This window comes from Euleptes europaea, chromosome 12, assembly GCF_029931775.1.
Source record: "Euleptes europaea isolate rEulEur1 chromosome 12, rEulEur1.hap1, whole genome shotgun sequence".
Classification (NCBI taxonomy): Eukaryota; Metazoa; Chordata; class Lepidosauria; order Squamata; family Sphaerodactylidae; genus Euleptes; species Euleptes europaea.
In genome coordinates this window covers 31387346-31410257 of record NC_079323.1, presented here as the reverse complement: position 1 = coordinate 31410257, position 22912 = coordinate 31387346, and the positions used below count along the sequence as shown (strand labels likewise).

The 22912-nt window shown below is 41.2% G+C and overlaps 1 protein-coding gene across 1 annotated transcript in view; it reads right to left on the bottom strand.

Moving 5' to 3' along the window:
• Positions 1-11557: 11557 nt before the first annotated feature.
• ZBTB20 (zinc finger and BTB domain containing 20) overlaps positions 11558-22912 on the bottom strand; it is a 38010-nt gene continuing 26655 nt past the window's right edge. The window contains exons 3-4 of the mRNA XM_056858617.1: positions 16240-17832; positions 11558-12020 (exon numbers count right to left, since the gene is read on the bottom strand). Coding sequence (XP_056714595.1) covers positions 11602-12020; positions 16240-17832 — 2012 coding nt within the window. The 3' untranslated portion in view covers positions 11558-11601. The remainder of the gene's footprint in view (positions 12021-16239; positions 17833-22912) is intronic.

Here is a 22912-nt window from a genome sequence, read left to right as displayed (position 1 = left end):
AAAAAAACCACTATGTCACAAAATCTTCAATGAAGCAAAGAATTCTGGAGCAAAGGAAACTAGTGGAGAAAGCCTCCATGCTTGTAAGATAGGCTGCTGTAGACTAACCAGCTCTCATAACCCACTTTTTAATCAAGAACTGAGTTGGGACTGAAGTTATCAAATATACAGAGAATACGTTGGACATCACTAGAATGTCCCACCAATTCTTCCTGAACTTGCTAATATATTGGTTTGCTAGATTAAATAAAGAACATTCATTCTTGGAAAAATGCAGGCAAGGCCACATTGGTTTGGGGAGCGTTAACTACTGAAAATAGGTATAAATGCACATGCATGTTATCTAGTCAATGTATATTACATGAAACAGGTAAAGACCTGATCAACAGTAGGCAACGGTTGAATCGGCTGGCATCATTATTCACTAAGAAAATTTAATAACGTCATCTTAACTGAAGGTGAGGACAGAAGCATAAAATTATTAATTCAGTGCTTTAAGCTCCTCGTTTGCCTTTGACCTAACTCTCTAAAACAGGCAAAAACTGGTAGAGGAAAGTCATCAAATACTCATAGGTAAATGCACCTATTACAGGAGGAAATATGCCAGGTAACCTTGGCAGTATTTTAAGGCCACAGGAGGCTCTGAAAGGCATGCTTCATCCAGCCCTGTGAAATTGGCATCTTAACATATGAAGTCTGAATCTGAAGTCAACTCTTAGCATTCTCCTAGACAAAGTGTTTGACAGCACTTGCCTCACAGAGATGGATTTGCTGGTCTAAAGATACGTAGTGTTAATCTATATTTATCCATAGCGCATTTGCTCTGGGCAGAGAGGAAGAGAAGAGGGGATCTTTTCCTTCTAATACACACACAGAGAGATTCATAGCTTTTTCTTCCTTGATGGCTATAGCTGTCAGCAGTTCCTATGAATCTGATAAGAAGGGCAAAGAGGACCCAAGGCAGATGTGTGTGTGTTTGCCACAGGCAGCCCACAGGGGACTTCTAAAGGAAGAAAACAGCACAGCCTCCTCTTCCTTTTCAGGCATTTTATAAGACAAAAGACAGATCTGTAAGATGCTTCGTTCATCCCATTCCCAGATGGATAAGAAGATGGTGACTTAGTCATGTAGGCTTAGTCATGCTTGTGATCTCTGTGGTAAAGTTTCAAGGCCTCAAGTTCATTGCAATATAAGATGTTAGCACCATAATCATAGCAGCAATTGCTACACTCCCTTACATAGAAAGGTGACTTCCATTAAAATATGCAACTTATTCAGTGAGAACTAGCCAATTTAGATCAGAGATCTAGAGAAGGGATGCCCAATTTCAACAAAATGAACACCTGTTTAAATTCTTCATAAAGTTTGCTGTTGCACAGTGCATAATGCTACATATTATAGATCCTTGAAATGTTTCAGAAACAAATATACAGTGATGAAATAAATGCCACATGTTTCATGTATGAAGTGACCTTAGATGATCAGGCCTCTTAGTTAAAAACAGGAATCTGAAAATGCACCTGATTATCAGCAAACAACAGGAAGTTAGATAACTATACAGTATTTGGGAAAAAACATGCTTACTTAGTTAACATCTTGTCAGTTATGAACAGGTTGCAAAAAGCACTTTTGTAATACTGCATTAGGTGGAAATCACCCATGCTGATTAAATGAGAGGTGGAAGCAATTCAAAAATTGCTTGCCTCAGTTGCCCAGGGCCAGCAGCTGTCTCAGGGACTAAATCTTGCTGCCATCTCTGTGTTCAAGTGCCATTTGTACTTTGTTGTACCCTCTAATTATTGCCCTGGTAGAAGTATCCTACTATACCAACTCGTAGGCTCAGTGATACAGTTGGACCATGGCAATAATGAAAGGTTACAGCAATCCAAATTCCGAGCCTGGTAACATCTTCCTGCTTCCAGTATAGTTGAATTCCAATTATGTGTACTAAAGACAGACCTTGGATTATCGTGTTCTGAAAATAACATATAAGCCAGCTTTGAAATTCTGTTATAGTATTTTCACTGTAAAAAGAAATAAGTAACTTAGGTGTCAAAATGCATAATAACTGTTGCAGATCAGAAAGAATAAGTCAGTCAGTGATCTTTTTTGCCTTCCAAACACATTGCATTAATTAAATTAGACGCCGCAGTGCCAGGGATGCGTGTCTAAACATGCATCAGTTTTAATCATGTAGACAGAGGAACTGGAATATGCCTGCTTCCACAGTGATTGGAGTCTGCAGTGGAAGGCAGCAAAACCTTCCACCTTCCTGCTGACTACCTTTCAGTCTCCTCTTCTACGCAATTTTTCTCCTCCGCCAAGCTGCACAGAACTGTACTCAGGTAGAAGAAAAGCCCTTGAAGATTATAGGAGATGAGCATCAGGGTTGGGAAGTTCTTTAGTCCTCACTAATGCACCCCTTTGGGTCTTTAAATCAGATCTTCCACCCTACTTTCTATGTGATTGGGTCAGATCCACGTCACATCTTATTTGGCATTTTGTACTGTGCTCAAATCATGTTTGGGAGAAATAATTCAACTCATGATCAAGTTAGGGACTTACTTTCAAAGTTAATATCAAGAAAATATCATGACAACAGAAAGAAGTTGTCCAATGTGGATTCCAAATGTTTCAAGCTACTGTTGGTTAGTTAACTTATGCCCAAGAGGCATTGAGCAGTGCAAACAGATAACAACTACTTTAGTAGTAGCACTAATACTTCCCAGCTAGTGGACTTTTCACAGCTCACTTAACCATTCCTACGCCACATGCTACCACACAGTTTTAAATCAAAATAAAACATACAGCATCTCATACAACTGAATGAGTATTTTAAAATCATATATAGTCTTGTAGGTATAAAAAAATAATACACTCCTCCCTCTTTAAAGTGTTTTTGCTTGTTTGATTTAAGGCAGCAATCCTACATAAGGCTGCAATATAATTGCTTCCCAAAGAAATTTCCACTTCATCACACCACTTTCTTGGATGTTCCATTACAGTAACAAGGTATGTTTTTATTTCATATTTTAGGATAAATTCATGAAGTTAAGGTTAAGACTCCAATCAGCAGATAGGTATGGAATAAATACTATTGTCAACTGAACTCCTCTCCCATTCTAAAAATAAATAAATCAATTTTGTACATCAGATCTTTCCCCCCCTTCCTTATGTAGAAGCAGCAATCAGATAACAGGATGTGTAAATAAGAGAGGCAATTTTAAAAGTTTGCTTTTTTCTTAGTGGGAAGCTGGGAGCATTCAGGATAACTTTTTGACTGTGAATACAAACTCGTGCTACTGGTTATGGAAGAGAAAAGAAGTAGTGAACAGCTTCGCTGTCAGCCACTCAAAAAAGGAGTGCATTTTATCTTCAAAATGCGATGGGTTTGTGTCATTCCTTGTCTGTAATCCTGAATTATCAAAAAATGTTTTTGATACATACAAAAATAACACTCATTTTCTGCTTTTGTTCTTGCTTTTGATATTTTTCAAATGACATTAGGGGATGCTACCAAGATCAGTGCATTTTTTGTGTTGTTGATTTATGTGGAATTGCAATAGCTTTTAAAATGTGTTATAATCTCTGATTTTAGTGAACTAGGGAGACTGCAATCCTAAAAACATTTTCCTGGGAGTAAACTCCATTGAATAAACTGGGACTTACTTCTGAGTAGACCTTCTTAGGCTTGCTCCCTGAAAGTGCTAATAATCCACTTCACTTTCTAAATTTCATATATTAGAGATGAGGTGCAGTTCCTAGGAAACCAGCATTTCCCAGAAAGGTTCAAGAAGATACTATTTTGACGTCTAAAGGGAAATAATTCCATCAGTCTTTCCAAAACATATTTTTGGGAAACAAAGAACCTGATATATGACAGTGCCTTTTTTTAAAAAAGCCATAAAAATGACATTCAGCAAGTGATTCGTTTTCAGATTTATACATGCCAAATTCCATTTAGGAGCATTCACCTGCCAATAGGGACTGCTGTGCAGATGGTCCACAGGCAAGGAATAGCATTTGAACTGCCTGGAACTAAGAAATTTTGGATTACAAACATCCCATTAAAAAATTCTGAGCTAATTACGAACCAAGCCCAAATCTCATTTTGTACTTAGTGAAGTGAAGCCCCCAGAAACAGCCACTCTCAGTTCCTTTCCTCTAAGTCTAAAACTCATCTGGTGGAAACAATGAGAAGAGCTGCTACGGCTGTGCCAATGAAGGCTCAGAAGCTGTTAAAATGTTGTTCCTAAGGATCCTGGTAGATGGACCATAATTAAGACTAAAGGTTGGATCCAGCAAGCTTTTTTCATTCAGTCTCATTCAAATCCCCGCCTTACAAGACTGCAGCCTGTTTTTGTTAGTTGAAAGGAAACCATCAGAAAAGATGGTTGATTCCAACCCTATAGCAGCAGTTGTTCTCACTGCCATAATTGGAGGGGACCAGTAAGTTGCAATGCAATGGGGGGGGGGGAGGCCTTGTCATGTTCCTGATAACTTCATTGGAAGTACAATGAAACCTGGAGCAAAAGCTACTTTGGGCCAAATCGGAATTGAGTCCAAATTAATGCAACTAATCACATGACTCCTACGGAATATAAAGTGTCCTTACTTTCTATACATTCAATTGAATGACAACTTTTAAGACATGGTACATTAGAGGGGCATTTGTGCACTGATTTAGTGCATGTGATCCACATAAAAAATGGTACCTTTGCTTTCTTCATTGGTAGTCCACTCAGTAAACCAAGTAATTTCTGGGTCACTGTAGTGGTGTAGTAAGTGGCACTGTAGTAGTGGCAGTCAGATTGTAGAGCCTTTTTCTCCCCTGGAACCACTTCTGGTAGGTTTGGATTACATAAAGGTTCTACTGCACATTACGATGTGGGGTCAAAAGCAAATGCATTACTCATTTCTACTTCTGCATTTTCAGGTTAGTCTGAAAAGCGCTGTTGCACATCTGACAAAAAAGCATCTTCTAATGAAAGAGTCGCGCAGCTTTCCTATTTAGATAAAACTACATGTGGCAAAAAGCAGAAGCGTGAGTCATTTCTTCATCCACTTTTCTGTATACAGTAACATGCAAAAAAAGAGTACTAGGTCACTGAACATATAAAGCACCTGTGGGGCACAACTTTGTAATAGTCTCCTTTACAGTTTGAATTAACTCCTTTGACGAGAAAAGAACAGCAAAACTTACATTATATGCAAATAAGGGTTTTCTCATTTCTCACAGATAGTGCAGCTTGGCTTAGTTTTCTGTTCTTTACTGGTACAAAGTTTTCTACTAGAACGTTTTAAGAATATTAAACGGAAGATTACTGTACATGGTATTCATTGCTTCACAAATTAAGAAACGGAAGTTTGGTAAAGTTCAGTGCAAATATTTTAAACAGGAAAAAATACACACAGCACGTTTTTCTGTAATATTCAATGCCAATACAGCCAATTAGATATCAAATTATTAGGATTCAGAAAACCTAGTAAATGACTCCATGAAAAATCTGTGTATTTGTAACTATAAAAGTTTAAAATTAAGGAGCTATCATCCAACCAAGTTAGGTGTGCATAAATCTTTCAAAACCAGTAGGTTTCAGCATCCTTAACTAGGGATTGTCTATAGTCTCAATACTTCGGAGTACTGTGCATAGGAGTAGAACACTATTTCCATATAGGAGACCTGCAGGGCTCTTGATCGCGCTAAACTGCATTTGTACCCACAGGGACTACCAACATAAAGACTACTGATTTAGATTTGTAAAAGAGACCTCAATTAAGTTTAGAATCTAGAGCAGGGATGGGGAACGTCAGGCCCAGGGACAGTTTAAGGCCCGCAAAATCATTTGGTCTGGCCATTCATGGGTCCTGGCAGATCGCTAGCTCAGAAGGATCTAAGACTGGCGATCCACCCCCTCCCACGGACAGGAATAGCCTCTATTCAAGGCGGATGTGAGTTTGTTTTGCTGAAAAAAGGAACCTTCTTTCCCCCTTGCAGAAGAGTCGTTAGCTATGGAGCTGCTAGAACCACCCAAGAAACTGTGTTAACCCTTTCCCACCCGGGCTGTGGAGAAATGTATTCCCTCTGTACTACAAGAGGGCTGGGGGCGGAAGTGGCGACAATGGAGGGGTTAAAGGGGGCAGGGGCAGAATGTGTGTGAGGGGGGGGGAGTCCTTAGCCAGTGTGTCCTCATTTCATCCCTGCAGGTGGAGGTAGCAGGAGCCAACTGAAGAATCTGGCCGCGACCATGCGGAGCAGGAGCAACTCCAGCGTGTGGCTGGATGGCTACGCCCAGCTGGTGCAACAGACCATCCTGTGCCACCAGGTGGGTGAGTGAGCCACTTGTTGATTCCTACCTGCTTGCCTGCATGGGCGGGGTCATCTGGGGCAGCTGCCTGCTTGGGGCTTGGTCGGCTAATTTTTAAGTTGATAATTTTGTATGATGTTATAAATATCCAAATGGCCCTTGGCAGAAAAAAGGTTCCCCACCCCTGATCTAGAGCAAGGTCTGTAGAACAGAGCTGAGAAGTAGACAGTTAAGTGGGAAACAGCATCAAGACATAAAAAGACACTGAAATGTGCTATTTTAAAAAGATGATACACAACTAAAACTCTGCAGTGAAATGAATAGGTAAAGTGACGTAAATGGAACCTGTGAAATAACAGGATTTGATCCAAAGGTTGTTTTCCACCCGAGTAGCGCACTTTAGCTAGCAGAGGAGGGAGGTGTTTTTGCTTATCCCTCCCCTCAGCTGCAGCCTATTCAGCCCTCTCAAATGCTGCTGTTGGGAGACAGGGCACCCTCAGAAACAGCATTGGGAGGTGCGAAGTGGGGAATCAGTGAAAACCACCCCTCTTCTGCTAGTGTACCTTTACAATGGCAGAAAATGACCTCTGGATCAAGCCTATTATGTTTATTTATCTTAAAACTACTCTTTAGCAAGACAAATTTTCATCTACATAGCCTTGAGTTTGCTTGTGGACAAAGCAGGATCATAATGTTTTAAATAAATAAATACTGCTTGCCTCTTGTTTCAAATCTTACAAAGGTTGTTTGCTCAGCACAGGTGCAGAAGTTTTTAGGGTAATGGCAATCATCATGTGGTAAAGGAATAGCAGAAGTGCCACTAACTTCCACAGTGCATCTCAAGTAAAATAAGATGCAGACATCCCACACAGACACATGACCATCCATTCCCCACAATTCTTCAAAACAGAAGGGGTGTAGTTCAAGTTAACAGGGGAACTCTGAATGTAAGCCTCTGCATGGAGCACCCACATTGTACACATGGTGGAAAACAGGGGTGCTTATGCCACTCTTTCTGGACCATTTTTTTTAAAATTCTTGCACTTTTTAAGTCCACTGCAAAGCAGGTCTGAAAAACAACAACCAGCAAATGATATGGTGTGTAAGGGAGAGGAAAAAACATATGCAGTTAAAAAGCTGAGCTGCAACAAAAACTTGGTGTGACCCTTTATTCCTGATGGATACCATTCATTTGCAAATGAACACCACATCATTAGTATGCATCGATCATATCATCATACAGATTTTTGTATGAGAAATAATACTTGCGAAGGGGAGTTAAAATCAGAAATTGAAATAGCAAATCTTCCTCTAGTTACTATGTGTTAACTACTTGAGCCCTGTTCAGTTATTAAGTTTGACCATGTGTATGGGCAAATAAGCTCCATGCAATACTCCTGATATGCATCATTGCAGTTTCTTCTGAAAGGGTCAACATGTGAATATTCCACATTCAGAACCTGACCCCAGATTAATCTAGGGTTGGGTACATGGGTACCAAGATGGAAAATCCATGCATTGCCCCTTTCAGATCATGCATAGTACATTTGTCTGGTACAGATGGTCATAGTACCAGGAACATAATGTCTGAAAAGGGCTATAGTAACTCACAGACCTCAGGATTGCATGCCCCTGTTTTGTCTTGTGGACCAAGTTTCATACTAGGATATTTTATAGAGTTCTATTTTTTTCAAGGCTTCACGTGGAAAATGGATCGTCTAAAATACATCGAAATGCTGGGGGAGCGGCTATGGTTCAGGGGCAGAGCACATAGTTCTCATGCAGAACTTCCCAAGTTCAATCCCTGGCATCTCCAATAATCTCAGCCTACAGGTTCCTGTGCCCCAAACCCTGGAGAGCTGCTGCCAATCAGAGTAGACAATACTGAACAAGATTGATTGTCTGATTTAGTATAATTCAGATTCACATGTTTGTAGATAAACTGAAATGTTGCTTAAAACTGAATGAAAAATTCACACTTCCGCATGATTCTTGTACTCGATTAAAATGCTGTCCTTTCAAAAGACACTGTCATATATTTTGTGCGGTTCCTCCTCCCACTCACTTCTTCACATATACTTCCTCCTGATTCAGCTATTATTTGCCCATGGGTTTAGTAATCAGCTTGTATTTTACAGTTCTAATCACATTTTTCCCAATTCAGAGGTCTACAGGGATGCGGCTACTATAAATATGGGCTTCCCCATTCAGTCAAAAGGACAGTTCTATGTCTACATCCCCTTGTTTGTCTGAAGCAATTATGTGGTTGCAACTCATGCTGGAATCTATGACTATATGCTGTTTAATTTGGTTAAGACTGGGATATTCTGCTTTTTGACTAGTGAGTGAGACAACATCTGCACTGTTAAAATAATCTGGATGATAAGTAAAGCCAATTCATTTGTGCTGGTAATTTGTTTAAAAGTTGGTGTCCATATAAAATCAGCCTTTATCAAAAAAGTGATCCCCCTTATGTTTCATTAGGATTTTGAAAACAATCTATGCAGATTGTAACAAATCCTCTGCTTAGAAATCAGACAATATTTCTTACCAAGCCATTGATGGTATATTTGATACTCAACAATTTATTTCATTTTAGCTAACTTGCAGACACTGAAAGAGAGGGAATAGTCAAGATTTAAGTACCGAATAAAGGATAAATATGCCTGACATGGAGCTGTGTCTCATGAAACTCTTAGACTTTACTAAATCTGGCACCCTTCTCCTGAAGATTTTATATGAAGTAGATTCCACAGATTTCCATAGAACCTACTACTGCCACACAGGCATGCTTAGGATTGTAGTATTGGTTAAATCAGAGTATAATATACATTTTTCTCTTTATGCATGCTATTGTTAGATGCTTTTCTGCCTGGACTAGAAATTATTGTACAAAGGCACAGGACAAATGCTTTCTAGATATATTATTAGATAATTGTAGAAAAGAGCAAGGGTCCAGTAGCACATTAAAGACTAACACAATTGCTGGCAAGGGATGTGTTTTTGTGAGTCACAGCTCATTTCTTTACAAAGCTCATACCCTGCCAGAAATTTTGTTAGTCTTTAAGGTGCTACTGGACTCTTGCTCTTTTCTACTGCTGCAAACCGACTAACACGGCTACCCACTGTGATCTATTAGACAATTGATCCAATTTAACTGGGCACCCTAAGACTGAGAGGCAATCTTGAGTGATAAATTCTCAAACCTACTCAAGGAAAGGGGAGAAATACATCAATAGCAAAACAGAATCAAAGGAATCTTAAATGTGAATTATGCATGTCTTAACTCTGCTTTGAATGAGCAGAAAATGCAAGGTGTGGCCCTTAGCTTTAACATTTTTGCCGATGAAAAAAGAGGGAAGATTAGTTCCCTTTGTAACGAAAGAGAATAATTTTGGCATTTATGTAAACCAGAGAAATGGCATGCATTTCTCATACAACTATGGAAGATTGTAGATGGAATAATAAGGTGTATAAGAACAATACAACAGATGAATCTCCACGTTTCTACAAATGGCCATTTAAATTGAAATAATCCTCCTCCCCGAGAGACTCTCAGAATTTATAAACAAAATCAAATTCATACCTCAAAGGCCAAATAGTGTTAAAAATCTTCCTTTTGAACAAAAATCTCCTTTCATCAACATCGTAGATGAAATTCCACGAAAGAACTAAGAACACCATGCCCTAATCAGAACTCCTTTTCAAATGGCACCGAAGAACACAGACAGAATATGGTGGATGAAATACCATATAACATCACTCTGCTTCTGGGCTGCTATTCTCAAATTAATAAAAGCACAGAGGAAAACAATAACAGAAAGATGCTGACAAATATTTTCTCTCCTTTGAAACCAAACGTCAGTATCACCTCACCCCCGCTTTTCCCTCTTGCTGTTTGGAAGTAGGATACCTAACCTGAACAGTCTTTATCTAAAATCAAATATATATGTGCATGTATATATAAAATATTCATATGTATATACACACACACATATTATATATCTAATATCAGTTACATAATTGAGCAGGTATTAGTGGCAGTGTATGCAAAACAAAAGATAAAAACAAATATTACTTTAACAAGGTTACACTTCGTTTTCTGGTTTTTTTTTACACAAATACTGTGGTAAATATATTTTTTAAAAAAATCAGTACTCTATCTGGTAAACACCACTTTTGTCCCTCTATAAAATTTTGAATTAAAAAAATCTTGAGAATTCTTTTTAGTTACTTCCCACCCACCTTTTACTTCTCTTCCCTCCACAAGAATAAATCTTGATGCAGCCTTTTTTTTTAATTCTTACTCCCCAAAGATTGTGGGAGCTTATCCTTTTCTGGTACCTAGAAGACTAGGTGGGGAAAAAACCCTCTTGAAATATTTTCATTTTTGCTATTTCTCTTTGATATCTGCAAAAGTCCCCTTGATTGTGCCGAGGCTGAAGGCTCAGCAAAGACACTGAATAAATTACACAAAAAAAAAAAAAAAAAAAGGAGAGCCTCTTTTGCTCACCTCGTTCTTACCTCATTGTTCCTAGCTTTTGATGAAAGATGGTGTTGGTGTTAGTGGGGGGGGGGGAGAAGCTGGGGATCATGAATCTGAATGTGTGGAATGGAACAGAATCCACAAGAGGAACCTATGATTCTCCTTCCCCATCCTGCAGGGACTCCACACCATCCAACCCAAACTCCCTTGCCCTTCTCCACAGCCCTTTTACGGTATCAAGACTAATGGTGGAAACCAGAAGGGCTCGTTTTCTGTGGTTGTTGTTCAACCATAAGGTTCTATTCCACAGTTTTAACGGGATACTGTGAAGTCCAAAGCGGTCAGAATTATGCATCTGTCCATTGAAACACTGCAAGCGGTGTATTTACGACAGTAGGCCTTGTAGATTTCATAATATATTTCTGCTTTTGTGGGGTTTTTTGTAGTGCTCTTCATAAGTGACAAAAAAAAAAGATTTTTAGAAGTTTTTTTTTGTAGTAAAGAAGGGTTGTATTTAGAGGCCAGTAGCTAGAGATCCATCCAGTAGATCCCCTGAAGCACTACCTGGCCTTAAGGCCACCATCAAAGGAAGGCTGGGATGATTACTATTCACCCAGCCTTCAGAAATGTAATGTACCAGCAGGCAAAAAACAGTTCTTCATGTAGTACAAAAAAAAATAATGAAACAAAATAAACAAACAAAAAAGTAAAAATGAAAAAAAAATCTTAAATTCTAGTGCCATAGCTTTTTGTTGTCGTTTCTCTGGTTGGATTTTGATGTTGTTCAAAACAGAGAATAAACTTTACTTATCCATCTGAAACATGCATCCTCATGTGGTCATTAAAATGCTCAATTTGGTCAAACTTAGCTGGGCAGACGGAGCAGACGTACGTGGTTCCCTCTGTGCAGGCCAACACTCCAGCAGGGAGAGCCCTCGCACCTGTGCCGGTTGTGCTAGGTGTTCCATTAGTGGCACTGTGCAGAGCCACGTGTCTTTCGAGCAGAGTCTTGTGTGAGAATTTTTTCTTGCAGATGTAGCATTCATAGGATTTCTCCCCACGGTGGAGCCGCATGTGCACATTTAGGGAGCTCTTCTGGGTGAAACGCTTGTTACAGATGCTGCATTGGTAAGCTCTGACACCAGTGTGAGTCACCATGTGTTTGATAAGGTAATCCTTTAAAGAGAAGGATCGCCAACAAATGCTGCATTGGTGGGGTTTCTCACCTGTATATTGGCGTAAGGGAGAAGGAGGAGACAGGGAGACAAAAGAAGAAAAGAATTAACACCAGGTAAATAAAGCTTTGCAATGAACCAAGTTCTGGCTTCCTGGATCTCTCTGTGGAGGTCATTTAGTAGAACCTTCATCCCTTATCAGGCCTTCAAAATTCTTTCCTTGTCGGTCAAGGGACCCAAATGAACAACATGGGTGTGTGTGTGCAAATAGTGCATCAGTGGGAACTCTCCCCACCTCGCCTTCACTAATAGAAGTGCTGCTCTTTGATCATCGGAAATAGATGGCAGGACTTAAATCTACAATTAAGTCTTCATCTGCGCCTACTAAAAATTAACATTGTTCCCACTAAGCCAAGAATGACACCATGAAAAAGTATGGATGAAGGCAGGAGATATGAGGGGATGAGTTTTGTTTGGTAGTGTCTTTTTATACAGCAAAAAATGAATTTTGAAGAGTGTCAACAGAACAACAATTCCAGTCTGTTTGATAAGGCAACATATTATGCAAGAACACAGACAGGTATGTGGGCTTGAACCCATCCGGAAACTTTCACCTGACTAGCAATTATACCTATACTATTTAACCCACAGTGGCAACTGTTACTAAAAGGTAACAAAGCCTACATAAAACTGAATTAGGAGATCATGCCTTAGGTTAGCTACAGGTTAGCTACAGAGCATCAAAGGTGTTACCAGTAATGCCTGATGAATAAGTGAGGCATGGTCTCCTAGGCTGCTTTTACTATGACTCTCCATGCCCTGACCTGGATGGCCCAGGCTAGCCTGATCTCGTCAGAAGCTAAGCAAGGTCTGTCCTGGCTAATATTTGGATGGGAGTCCATCAAGGAATACCAAGGTCACTATGCAGAGGAAGGCAATGGCAAACCTCTTGCCTTGAAAACCCTACTGGGTTGCCATAAGTCAGCTGTGACATGACGGCATTTTACGCACACACATGACTCTCCATCTTATTCTAATGGATTATGTCCCAGTCCCTAAAAATGGATTTTTGAAGTGTATTTGCAAGCAAGCTGCTTTGGAAGGCAGGAGGGACACTTCTCTTTGTAGCCTAAACAATCAAATCTTTAAAATGACAGTCTACACATTCAAGTACAAAGTCATAAGTCACATATTCCTGACTTTAGCTTTTCTGAGAAACATCAGACACAATAAAGATTTTTACAGCTATATAAAGAGGGAAAGGATGAGTCAGAGAAAATTTTTAGAGAGAGCAGAACAAGAAAGTTGAATGATTCACAGTGTCAACCTAAACAGAATGACGTCCTTCTCTCCATTGAAATCAATAAGGATAGAAGAGTGTAACTCTGCACGTGGCACTGTTAGTGCCTACTTTAAAACTTACTACAGCTATCATGATGCAATAACACAACTGATAAAAAGAGGACAGAGAACTTGACCCAAGTAAGGGTTAAAAAAGCGAGTGAGTAAATGAATACCTGGAGAAATTAAATCAACTAAAACCAGCTAGTTGTGCCTTGGTAATCCAAGGACCCAGAAGTTGGCAGACTGGCCATATTTCAGAACCACTAACTACAGAAATCATGGGAAACTGTTGTGGTCTCAAAAGAGCAAATACCGTATTTTTCGCTCCATAAGACGCACCTGACCATAAGACGCACCTAGTTTTTAGAGGAGGAAAACACCCAGACCACTTCAGCTCAATGAAGTGGTCTGGGTGCCAGGTCCCCCTGGTTTTAACCCTGAAGCTGTAAACATAGCAGTTTCAGAGAAACTGCTATGTTTACATTGCAGGGTTAATCCAGCCTCTAGTGGCTGTCTCCCTGATAGCCACTAGAGGAGCTTCCATGATGCTCAATGCGAAAATCGCATTGAGTAATGCTTTCGTGTGGGTGGTTTGAATGCGCGCTCTGGGAGCTGACGTCGGCGGGGGAGGAGAGGTCACCAGCGCCAAGGGAGTCCGCCGCTGGATAAAGGTAAGTGGCTGAAGGGGCTTTAAGCGGGAGGGGAGCGGGAGGGGGCCCTGATAGTGCCAGGAAAATGATTTTACCTTGGATAATTAATTAAATTAAATGGAGTTCACTGAATCACTGTTGGCGAGATCAGGCGACCAGCAGGGGGAAGCAGCGCGCCGCCAGATAGACCAGACACAGGAACCCCAGCAGCTTCCTCTCTGCAGCAGGGGGAAGCAGCGCTCCGCCGGACAGACCACCGGACAGACACAGGAACCCCAGAACTTTCCTCTCAGCGATTCGGCTCCAGTTAACACACACATTCACTCCATAAGACGCACAGACATTTCCCCTCACTTTTGAGGAGGAAAAAAGTGCGCCTTATGGAGCGAAAAATACGGTATATTCCTTTATAAAAGATAAATCAATGGCTACTGAGATAAATTAAAGAACCAGGTTCCATACCTATAAAGTATTAAAACAAATAATTCAACAATTAATTTGTAAACATGCAGAAGATATTTTCTTATCAGGCAACAAAGAATGACAAGTCCTTCAGTCTGAAGGGCCAGTCATCCACCAGCCATGCTGCAGAAACTGGGCGGCTTCCATGAGTTGGGCCAATTGGGCTGGGGGAGACTTCAGCCTCCAGGCTGAAGAAGCTGGTTATTCCTTATCTGGAAGATAATTGTTATATTATTAGCTGAAAAACCACAAGCAAGAGACTAATAATTGAATTGAATTTGACTGGAAAGCAGCAACCACAGATTAATTCTGGATAGGACTGCAGTGTCAATGCTGCTAGTGAATCTAGCATTATGTAAGTGGAGGGAGATGATGGATTTCCACTCCATCCCCCTTTCCCCAGCTGTTCTTTCTGACCCTCATGTTGATTCCAGGGGTCAGTATTCCTACCTCTTCACCTGTAGGGCTTTTAGTCCATGTGGGTCCTGGGATTCCAAGAATCAACTTTCCTAGCATTGGAAAGGACTGCGGTGGGAAGGGGAATATATGTGATCTTTGTGCCCATAGATCCCAGTATCCAGCCCAGTAATCTTTATATGTGAGGATTACACATATATAATTGTCAAGATCAATCTAAACATTCAAAAACACCTTAATAAATTCATGAGCTGGACAGCTTGAAATGAAATAACATTCATAAAGAACTACGAAGAGGAATAGGAAATTAAATGCATGTATAAAGTAGAGAAAACTGGCTAGCTACAAGTGTTCTCAACAAAGGCTGGGATTATAGTGGACAATAAACCGCATGTGGCTCAATATGGTAACATTGTGGCTGCAATCCTAGATGCACTTTCTTGGGAGTAAGTCCCATGAATTCAGTCGGACTTACATTTGACTAGACATGTACAGGACTGCTAATGCCATTTGAGTTTACGCTGAGCATTATTTCCTATACATTAATTAAGTGTTGTCAAATTGCAACCAACTTATGGTTACCCTTTATAGAACCATTCAATTATATTAAGTTCCCATAACAACAGAAGAAGAAGAAGCGTTGGTTTTTATATGCCCATTTTCTCTACCTTTTAAGGAGAATCAAACTGGATTGACAATTTCCTTCCTTCCTCTCCCAACAGACACCTTGTGAGGTAGGTGAGGAGGCTGAGAGAGCTCTAAAGAGAACTGTGACTAGCCCAAGGTCACCCATCTGGCTTCATGTGGAGGAGTGGGGAAACCAACCTGGTTCACCAGATTAGAGTCTGCCACTCATGTGGAGGAGGGGAAAAAAACCCGGTACTCCAGATTAGAGTCTATTGCTCCTAACCACTACACCACGCTGGCTGTAGTAGAACGTGTAGTTTATGTTCCAGAGTTCAAAAACAACAGTAATGGTCTTGGAAGACAATCCCTTTAAAGGATGAATGAAGGAAATGGGTTTGTTTAGCAACCTAAAAAAAGAAGAAGAGGAAAATATGCAGAAAGTTTTCAGTTGTATAAAAGGATCACAGAAAAGAGGGATACCAGATGCTCACACATTGAAGCACAACAGATTCTAACTATTAGAGGTATTCAAGAGGATATTGCATCCTCTCTTTGGATAGGAGAGGATTCACAACTCGATGATATATTCTGCAGTGAGTGCTTTCAGTGCCATGCGTACAACAACAAATCAATAGACCGAACATTTACCAAAATCAGCGTGTTGCCTTATTAGGTTGATAGAGGAATACCTCTTGAAATCAACTACATACTCGTAAACGTACTTTTCTCCTCCTAGCCTCACACGCAGGTCAAAGAGCCGCCACGCTTACCTGTGTGTACAAACATGTGCTTGACATAATTTTGTTTGGCGGTGAAAGTCTTGTTGCAGAGGGTACACTCATAAGGCTTTTTTTCACCCTGCCCGCCTGCTGTGCTGTGGCCTGCAGAAGGAGCCAGGGGCTGCGGGGCTGGCAGTTGGGCGGTAAAAGTTGACAGGCCAGGCTGGGTCACTGTCACAAACTGTGTCTGTTGACCTAAGGGCTGGGGCAGGCTGAAGAGGAAAGGCTTGGGACCGCTGCCGGCAGACTGCGTGGTAAAGAGTGCAGGCAGGTAGGTGTTACCAGCTGTGCCGATGACTTGGGTGTTGCTGGTCAGGGTCAGCGGCATCCTCAGGTTGCTGGTGAGGGTTTCTGTCTGGCGTAAGTAGAGCTGGGTACTTGGCAAAGTTTGGGCAACAGTTGTCGTGACAGAAGGTTGCAAGGTCCCCTTTTCACTGCTGTTACTAATGGTGATCACTGCGCTGTCCCTTTCAACGTCGTTGCCTCTGTCCGGTGAGGATGAGTTGGCATCTCTGTTGTGCTGCTGAGCACCTTCAGCAGAAGTGTCGTTCTCTTCTGTATGGGAAGTCTCTTGATGACCTTCTCGGCTTAGACTAGCCATGAATTGTTGCTCGACAGAATCGGGTTCGGTGCCGATAGAGGAACTGACTCCAGAGTCAAAGCTCTCCCCCTTGGGCTCACTCTCAGTGCCTTCTGCTTGATCAGTATCCTCAGTGCATTCCTCAGATTCATTGCGCTCTAGTATTTGTACCCTTTGCTGTCCGTAGTAGTCATAGTCATCCTCCATCTCTTGCTTGATGTGAATATTACCCACGAGGGTCTGGATCCGAACCGGTCGTGGTTGCTTCCGGCAGTGTGTGGTTTCAGGAGTGGTAGAGAGATACCGCTCCATCTGCTGTGAGCGCTCATGGATTCGTGTAATCCAGCTTGGGTCTTCCATGTGATGGTCTCTGGACAGTCCCAAAGCTGTTTCATGGTGGCTGACTACTGCTCCACTGTAGAATGAACGCTCTCCGCTGCCATTCTGCATAGAACAGGCATACAGAGCTGAGTAGATTCTGTCTACACTATGCTGCGAATGGCTTTGCAGGTAGCCAGACTCTGTGTCGCTGCTCTGCCCTGAAGTGGCCGATTCAGGAGTTCCTCGAGGTGTCTCCTGGGCAGAATCCTGGATGACTGGATAGATGTCTCCCACGTTCTGTGACACAATCCGCGTGCACTCATCAATCACAGTTTTGATCTGCAGGATGCTGGCTGCTGTTAGGATCTGCAAGGCCTCTGACTGTGAGACTCGCAGCACCCCGCTGTACATGAAATCAATGAGCTTTTGCACGGACTGGACCGACACCACCGAGGGAATTTCAATGTCGCTGTAGCCTAGTAACAGCTTGTCCTGGAAGAAGGGGCTGCCAGCCGCCAGCACACAACGGTGGGCACGCAGCATGCTCCCGTGGATGCGGACCGTCACATCACAGAAGTGGCCACGGTTGCGTTGCTCGTTGAGGGTCTCGAGCACAGAGTTGCTGAAGTTGTGGAGATTGATGCTGTGAATGCGCTCTGTCATCCCCTTGCAACTAATGTTACCTGAAGCAACGGAAAAAAGTAAAACAGAAAAACAGATTAGAGTTTCGTTGCTGCATGACTAATTTTTAGGCTGTAAACCTCAACCATATTACAAGGATTTTACAGTTCAGCTTTTTAATATATTAGGAGGCATCTGCTAAAATATAAACGGCGATGCAAATTGCCTCTTTTATTAGGCACCCCTCTTCCTCTTGAGGTGTTTCAACAATCCCCCTTTCAAATTAGGGAGAGTCCAAAGTTCCTCCCATGCTTTTTCAAAATTTCTGACTGGAGATGGGTCTCCTCTCTCTTCTTTTAAGCATATCCGAAAGCAGAGTAAGAAATGGATGTATGCTTTCCCCTTTTATACATAAATGACGATCTTCAGCAACTATATTTAGTTGTACAAATGCAGACATATACACAATATTTACTAGCCATCACAATTGAAACTCATTTTAATACTCAAATGGTTTCCCATCATAAAGCATAGCAATATGATTACTGTTAAAAAGCGGCAGTATGCCAAGAACCTTATAGCTTTACAAGAATTTTGAGGGGACAAAATAGCTATATTATTTAGAACTGTTTTTACGATCAATTACCCTCAGATTACAAACCTTTAACTAGTTTAAATTTGGGATTTACCCAAGCCATTTTTTTTTATGATTACAGTTCTATGCTGCACTTTTAAGGAAAGTAAAGAATCACTGGAACAGGTTGTCACAGATATAGCCAGAAATAGAGGGGGGCAGGTGATACTCTTGACTAAAAAGACAATGGAGGATGCATCTACAGGCCAGAATCAGGGCTGACTTATCTCTCATTTCAACATGCCAAACAGGAAGTCCAGAGTCCCAGAATACAACAACCTTGGAAAGGGGTATAGAGCAAAGGAATAAAAAACTAATAAGGCCTCTAGGAGATTATAATTAATGTCAGTACTTATAATATAGTTTGGGGCCCAGGTGTGAGGAGCATCTGAGAATGGTAAGAATGCCCACCTAAATGCAGAAAGAAGTAAAGATATCATTGAACAATGGGATGTACTGACTGGGTCCAATATGTATGTAATCACTATTTTTATATTCTTGGTTGTAATAAAAAAAAGTAAGAATGTGTTACCACAGCACATATATATTTTTAGAAGATACAGAAGTATAGAAAACTCTGTATGGTGTGTGAAGTTATAAGACAATCAGGCAACAATGTAAGCCTTATCAGTAGGGCTGCCAGCTCTGGGTAGGGAAATACCTGGAGATTTTCAGGCTGGAGCCTAGGGAGGGTGGGGGTTTGGGGAGGGGAGAGATCTCAGCAAGGTGCAATGCTAGAGTCCACTCTCCAAAGCAGCCATTTTTTCCCAAGGGGAATTATCTTCGTCACCTGGAGGCCAATTGTAATCGTGGGAGGTTGACAACCCTACTTATCAGGTGAGACAGCTAGTGATTGTTGGATGATGGTTTTGAAAACCTATAAATATGGGAGTCTGTCAGAATTATGACATCTTGTAAGGGGCTCTCACTTATAACCTGCTCACCTTTGGTCAGAAATAACTGATGGGATCAAGTAATTGCTCTTCTTTATCAAAGGAAAATCAGTGGATGGTATTATCACGTTACGGGTGAGAGGATGTTTTTATCGATCTGTGTAAGTGAGTGCTCCAGTGACCTCGAGGGGAAACAGATACATGGATAACCATGTCTAACGCATTGCATGCAAAGTTCTTTGGGTGTGCCAAAGTTTTACGGGTGTGCCGTAATCTTCAATGCTGTTGGTTTTTCCTTCAGTTTAAACAACATAAGGAAGGTACATACTAAAGCATCTTAAATTTTTTACAATTTTATTCTAGTAAAAATGCACATCAATCTTTGGGAATGTTGAATGTAATTGCCACTCTTTGCTGTGGCCTCAGACCAAGGATCCTTGTGTGTAAGGGCAGCCCCTCCAAGGATCCTGTCTGGCCACCGGCATTACATATTTGCACCTAAATAGTTCATACGATGTTTAGCCTGTGCCTCCATCCACACTTCTGTGCCTTCCCAAAGTAAGGAGTTGCTTCCCCTGTTCTACCTCCCTTCTCCTTGTTGTCATAGAATCACAGAATCATAGAGTTGGAAGGCACCACCAGGGTTATCTAGTCCAACCCCCTGCACAATGCAGGAAGTTCACAACCACCTCCCCCCCCCACACCCCCGTGACCCTTACTCCATGCACAGAAGATATCCAAGATGCCCTCCCTCTCATTATCTGCTTAAGGTCATAGAATCAGCATGGCTGATAGATGGCCATCTAACCTCTTCTTAGAAACCTCCAGGGAAGGAGAGCTTACCTCCTCCCAAGGAAGCCTGTTCCACTGAGGTACTGTTAGAAAATTCTTCCTAATGTCTAGACAGAAACTCTTCTGATTTAATTTCAACCCGCTGGTTCTGGTACGACCTTCTGGGGCAACAGAAAACAACTCGGCACCCTCCTCTATATGACAGCCCTTCAAGTACTTGAAGATGGTTCTAAGTTCCTTTAGCTAGTCCCTTCCTGGGGTCTTTGGGGAAGGAGTTTGATTGCTTCCCAGTGGCCCCTCCTCTGGCTCAGTCTCTGCTCTTTTGGTGACTTTTTCCCAGCCTGGAATTGGCTGTGTTGGCCTCTCAGGTTTCTTACAGCCTCCTGCCCCCATCCTTGGCTGGCCTCTGAGGCAATTCCTCGTCTCAGCCTCTTTCACAGCTTCCAGAGCCTCCCTGTCTCCGCAGCGGCTGACAGCCACCTTGGCTTCTCCTCTGGCTGCTGCTCCTCCCCTCTTCGTTTCCCAACTGCCAGACTTTTAATCCTGCAGTCGGATGTCTGAACCTCATTCTCTCCATAGTGGTGTTGTGCCACTTCCACTGACTTGCTGGCCACAGTAACATTCAAACCATACTTAATTTTGATTCCTAACCAAATATTTCAGTTCAAGTACTTGTTGCTATCGGGACATAAAATTAACTTGATGTATTTAAGCATTTTCAGTGCAATCCTCAACTGTTACCCCCTTCAAAGCCCACTGTAAATGTACTTAGAAGGACATAACTCTGCTTAGCTTCCTTAGTTTACGTATGCAAATCAAAATAAACATACCACATATGATCACACTCTATTGGAAATTTCCCCCAGGAAAACATTTTGATTTAATGTTTTCCAGAAAACCCACATCACTTCTTACTGTGCAACCTATTCCAGAAGGTGTTAAGATCTCTCAAACAGGACTGTGGCTACTACGCTACCATCCCTCTGTCCTGTCGGCAGTTTAATTAATTAATTGTACAATGTGTGAAGAATGTGGGAAGATCTGCCCTAAATCTGGGAGAAAGCAGATAGAGACATCTTCCTCCTTCTATCATAATGCAGGGATCCAGGGTGACTGACTCACAGCTGATGGCCAGTAGATTCAAGTCAGACAAAATGAAGTACTTCAGTAGATGATGTGACCAGAACTGTACATAGTAATGATAGATCATCAATGATAGATAAGCAGCTTGCCTTTCCACTAAACATTCTTACTTGCTGGAATAAGAAAAACTCCTGATTGTCTGAATCCACTCAGAAAAACAAATGCTAATAATTTTGGTAAATCAACTGAATGTTACAATTCAGATGTGTGGCACAAAGACAAGCAAGGTAAATGCTGATGGTTACTAGCTGGGATGTAAGATGTGTGGCATAAATACAAACAAGGCAAATGTGTTTGTAACTACAAAGGTCCATTAGTTGTAAGAAATTAATAACTAAAAACTTTAATTGCACGTTAAAGGATGCCCCTTCCTTTTAATCAGCTGAACTTTGTCATTTATGCAATGATAAGTCACCAAAATATCTGTCAAAGGAAATGGCGGCAACTGAAGGCATTTTTAAAAATATTATAACGTGAGATAATTTTGCCTTAAATTTTCCTTTGTTTCTCAACTCTCAAACAGCAACTAGATAATTCAGAAATCTTCATATTTCAACGTCTTCTGGTGAAGTAGAATGAATAAACAAAGACAAATGTTTTTAATGTGAAGTCCCCAGGGGTTTCTATCAGAGAATCTTTTATAGCCCCTGATGTACCAGAATGGCCTCCTGTCACCTGTGACGAGATGAGAGAACATATTATTAGCTTAAAATTGGGCAAAGCCCCGGGACCCGATGGTATTCTTGCAGAGCTCCTAAGGAGTAATTCCGATTGGTGGGCCCCGCCACTCGCACACCTCTTCACACTTATAGACAAATTTGGTATCCTCCCAGATTCGTGGCTGAATTCTATCATAATACCATTGTTTAAGAAAGGTGATCCCAGTAAACCAGAAAATTACAGACCAATTAGTCTTTTGTCTATTATAGGAAAGCTCTATGCCAAGCATCTCCTCAAGAAATTATCTGAATGGATGGCCCTTCATAAACTCCCAGGGAAAGAGCAAATTGGATTTTTACCTAACCATTCTACAACAGATCATTGCACAGTTCTTGCATTTTTGGCAGAAAAATATCTTCCCTAGAGGAAAGTTATATGTTGCTTTTATCGACCTTCAAAGAGCGTTTGACAAAGTCGATAGACAGATTTTATGGGAGAAACTATGCCATATGGGCCTTGACCAACGCCTTTTGTTTTTATTACGTAACCTCCATACATCCAATACCTGTCAAGTTAGATTCGATGAGGGGAGCCTTTTAACCCAAAAAATCCCGGTGACAAAGGGCGTAAAGCAAGGCTGTGTACTGGCACCATCCTTATTTAATTTATTTATTTCAGATCTCCCTGCTTTTTTAGCTAATACTGATGGTCATGCACCTAAGCTAAGCTCTGAGAAAGTCCCTATTCTGTTATATGCGGATGACGCAGCAGTCCTATCCCTTTCAAAGATGGGTCTTAAACGTTTATTAGCTTCTTTTATCCTATTCTGTAAACGGAATTCTCTATCTATTAATTTTGATAAGACCAAGATCCTGATCTTTTCTAAGACTTGGAAGCAATCAGTTTGGAAAATTGAGGGAAGAGAAATCGAACAAGTGAAAACGTTCAAATATTTGGGGGTCTCTTTTCATTATAATTTAAAATGGATTGCACACCGTAATCAGTCCCTAACCTTGGCCA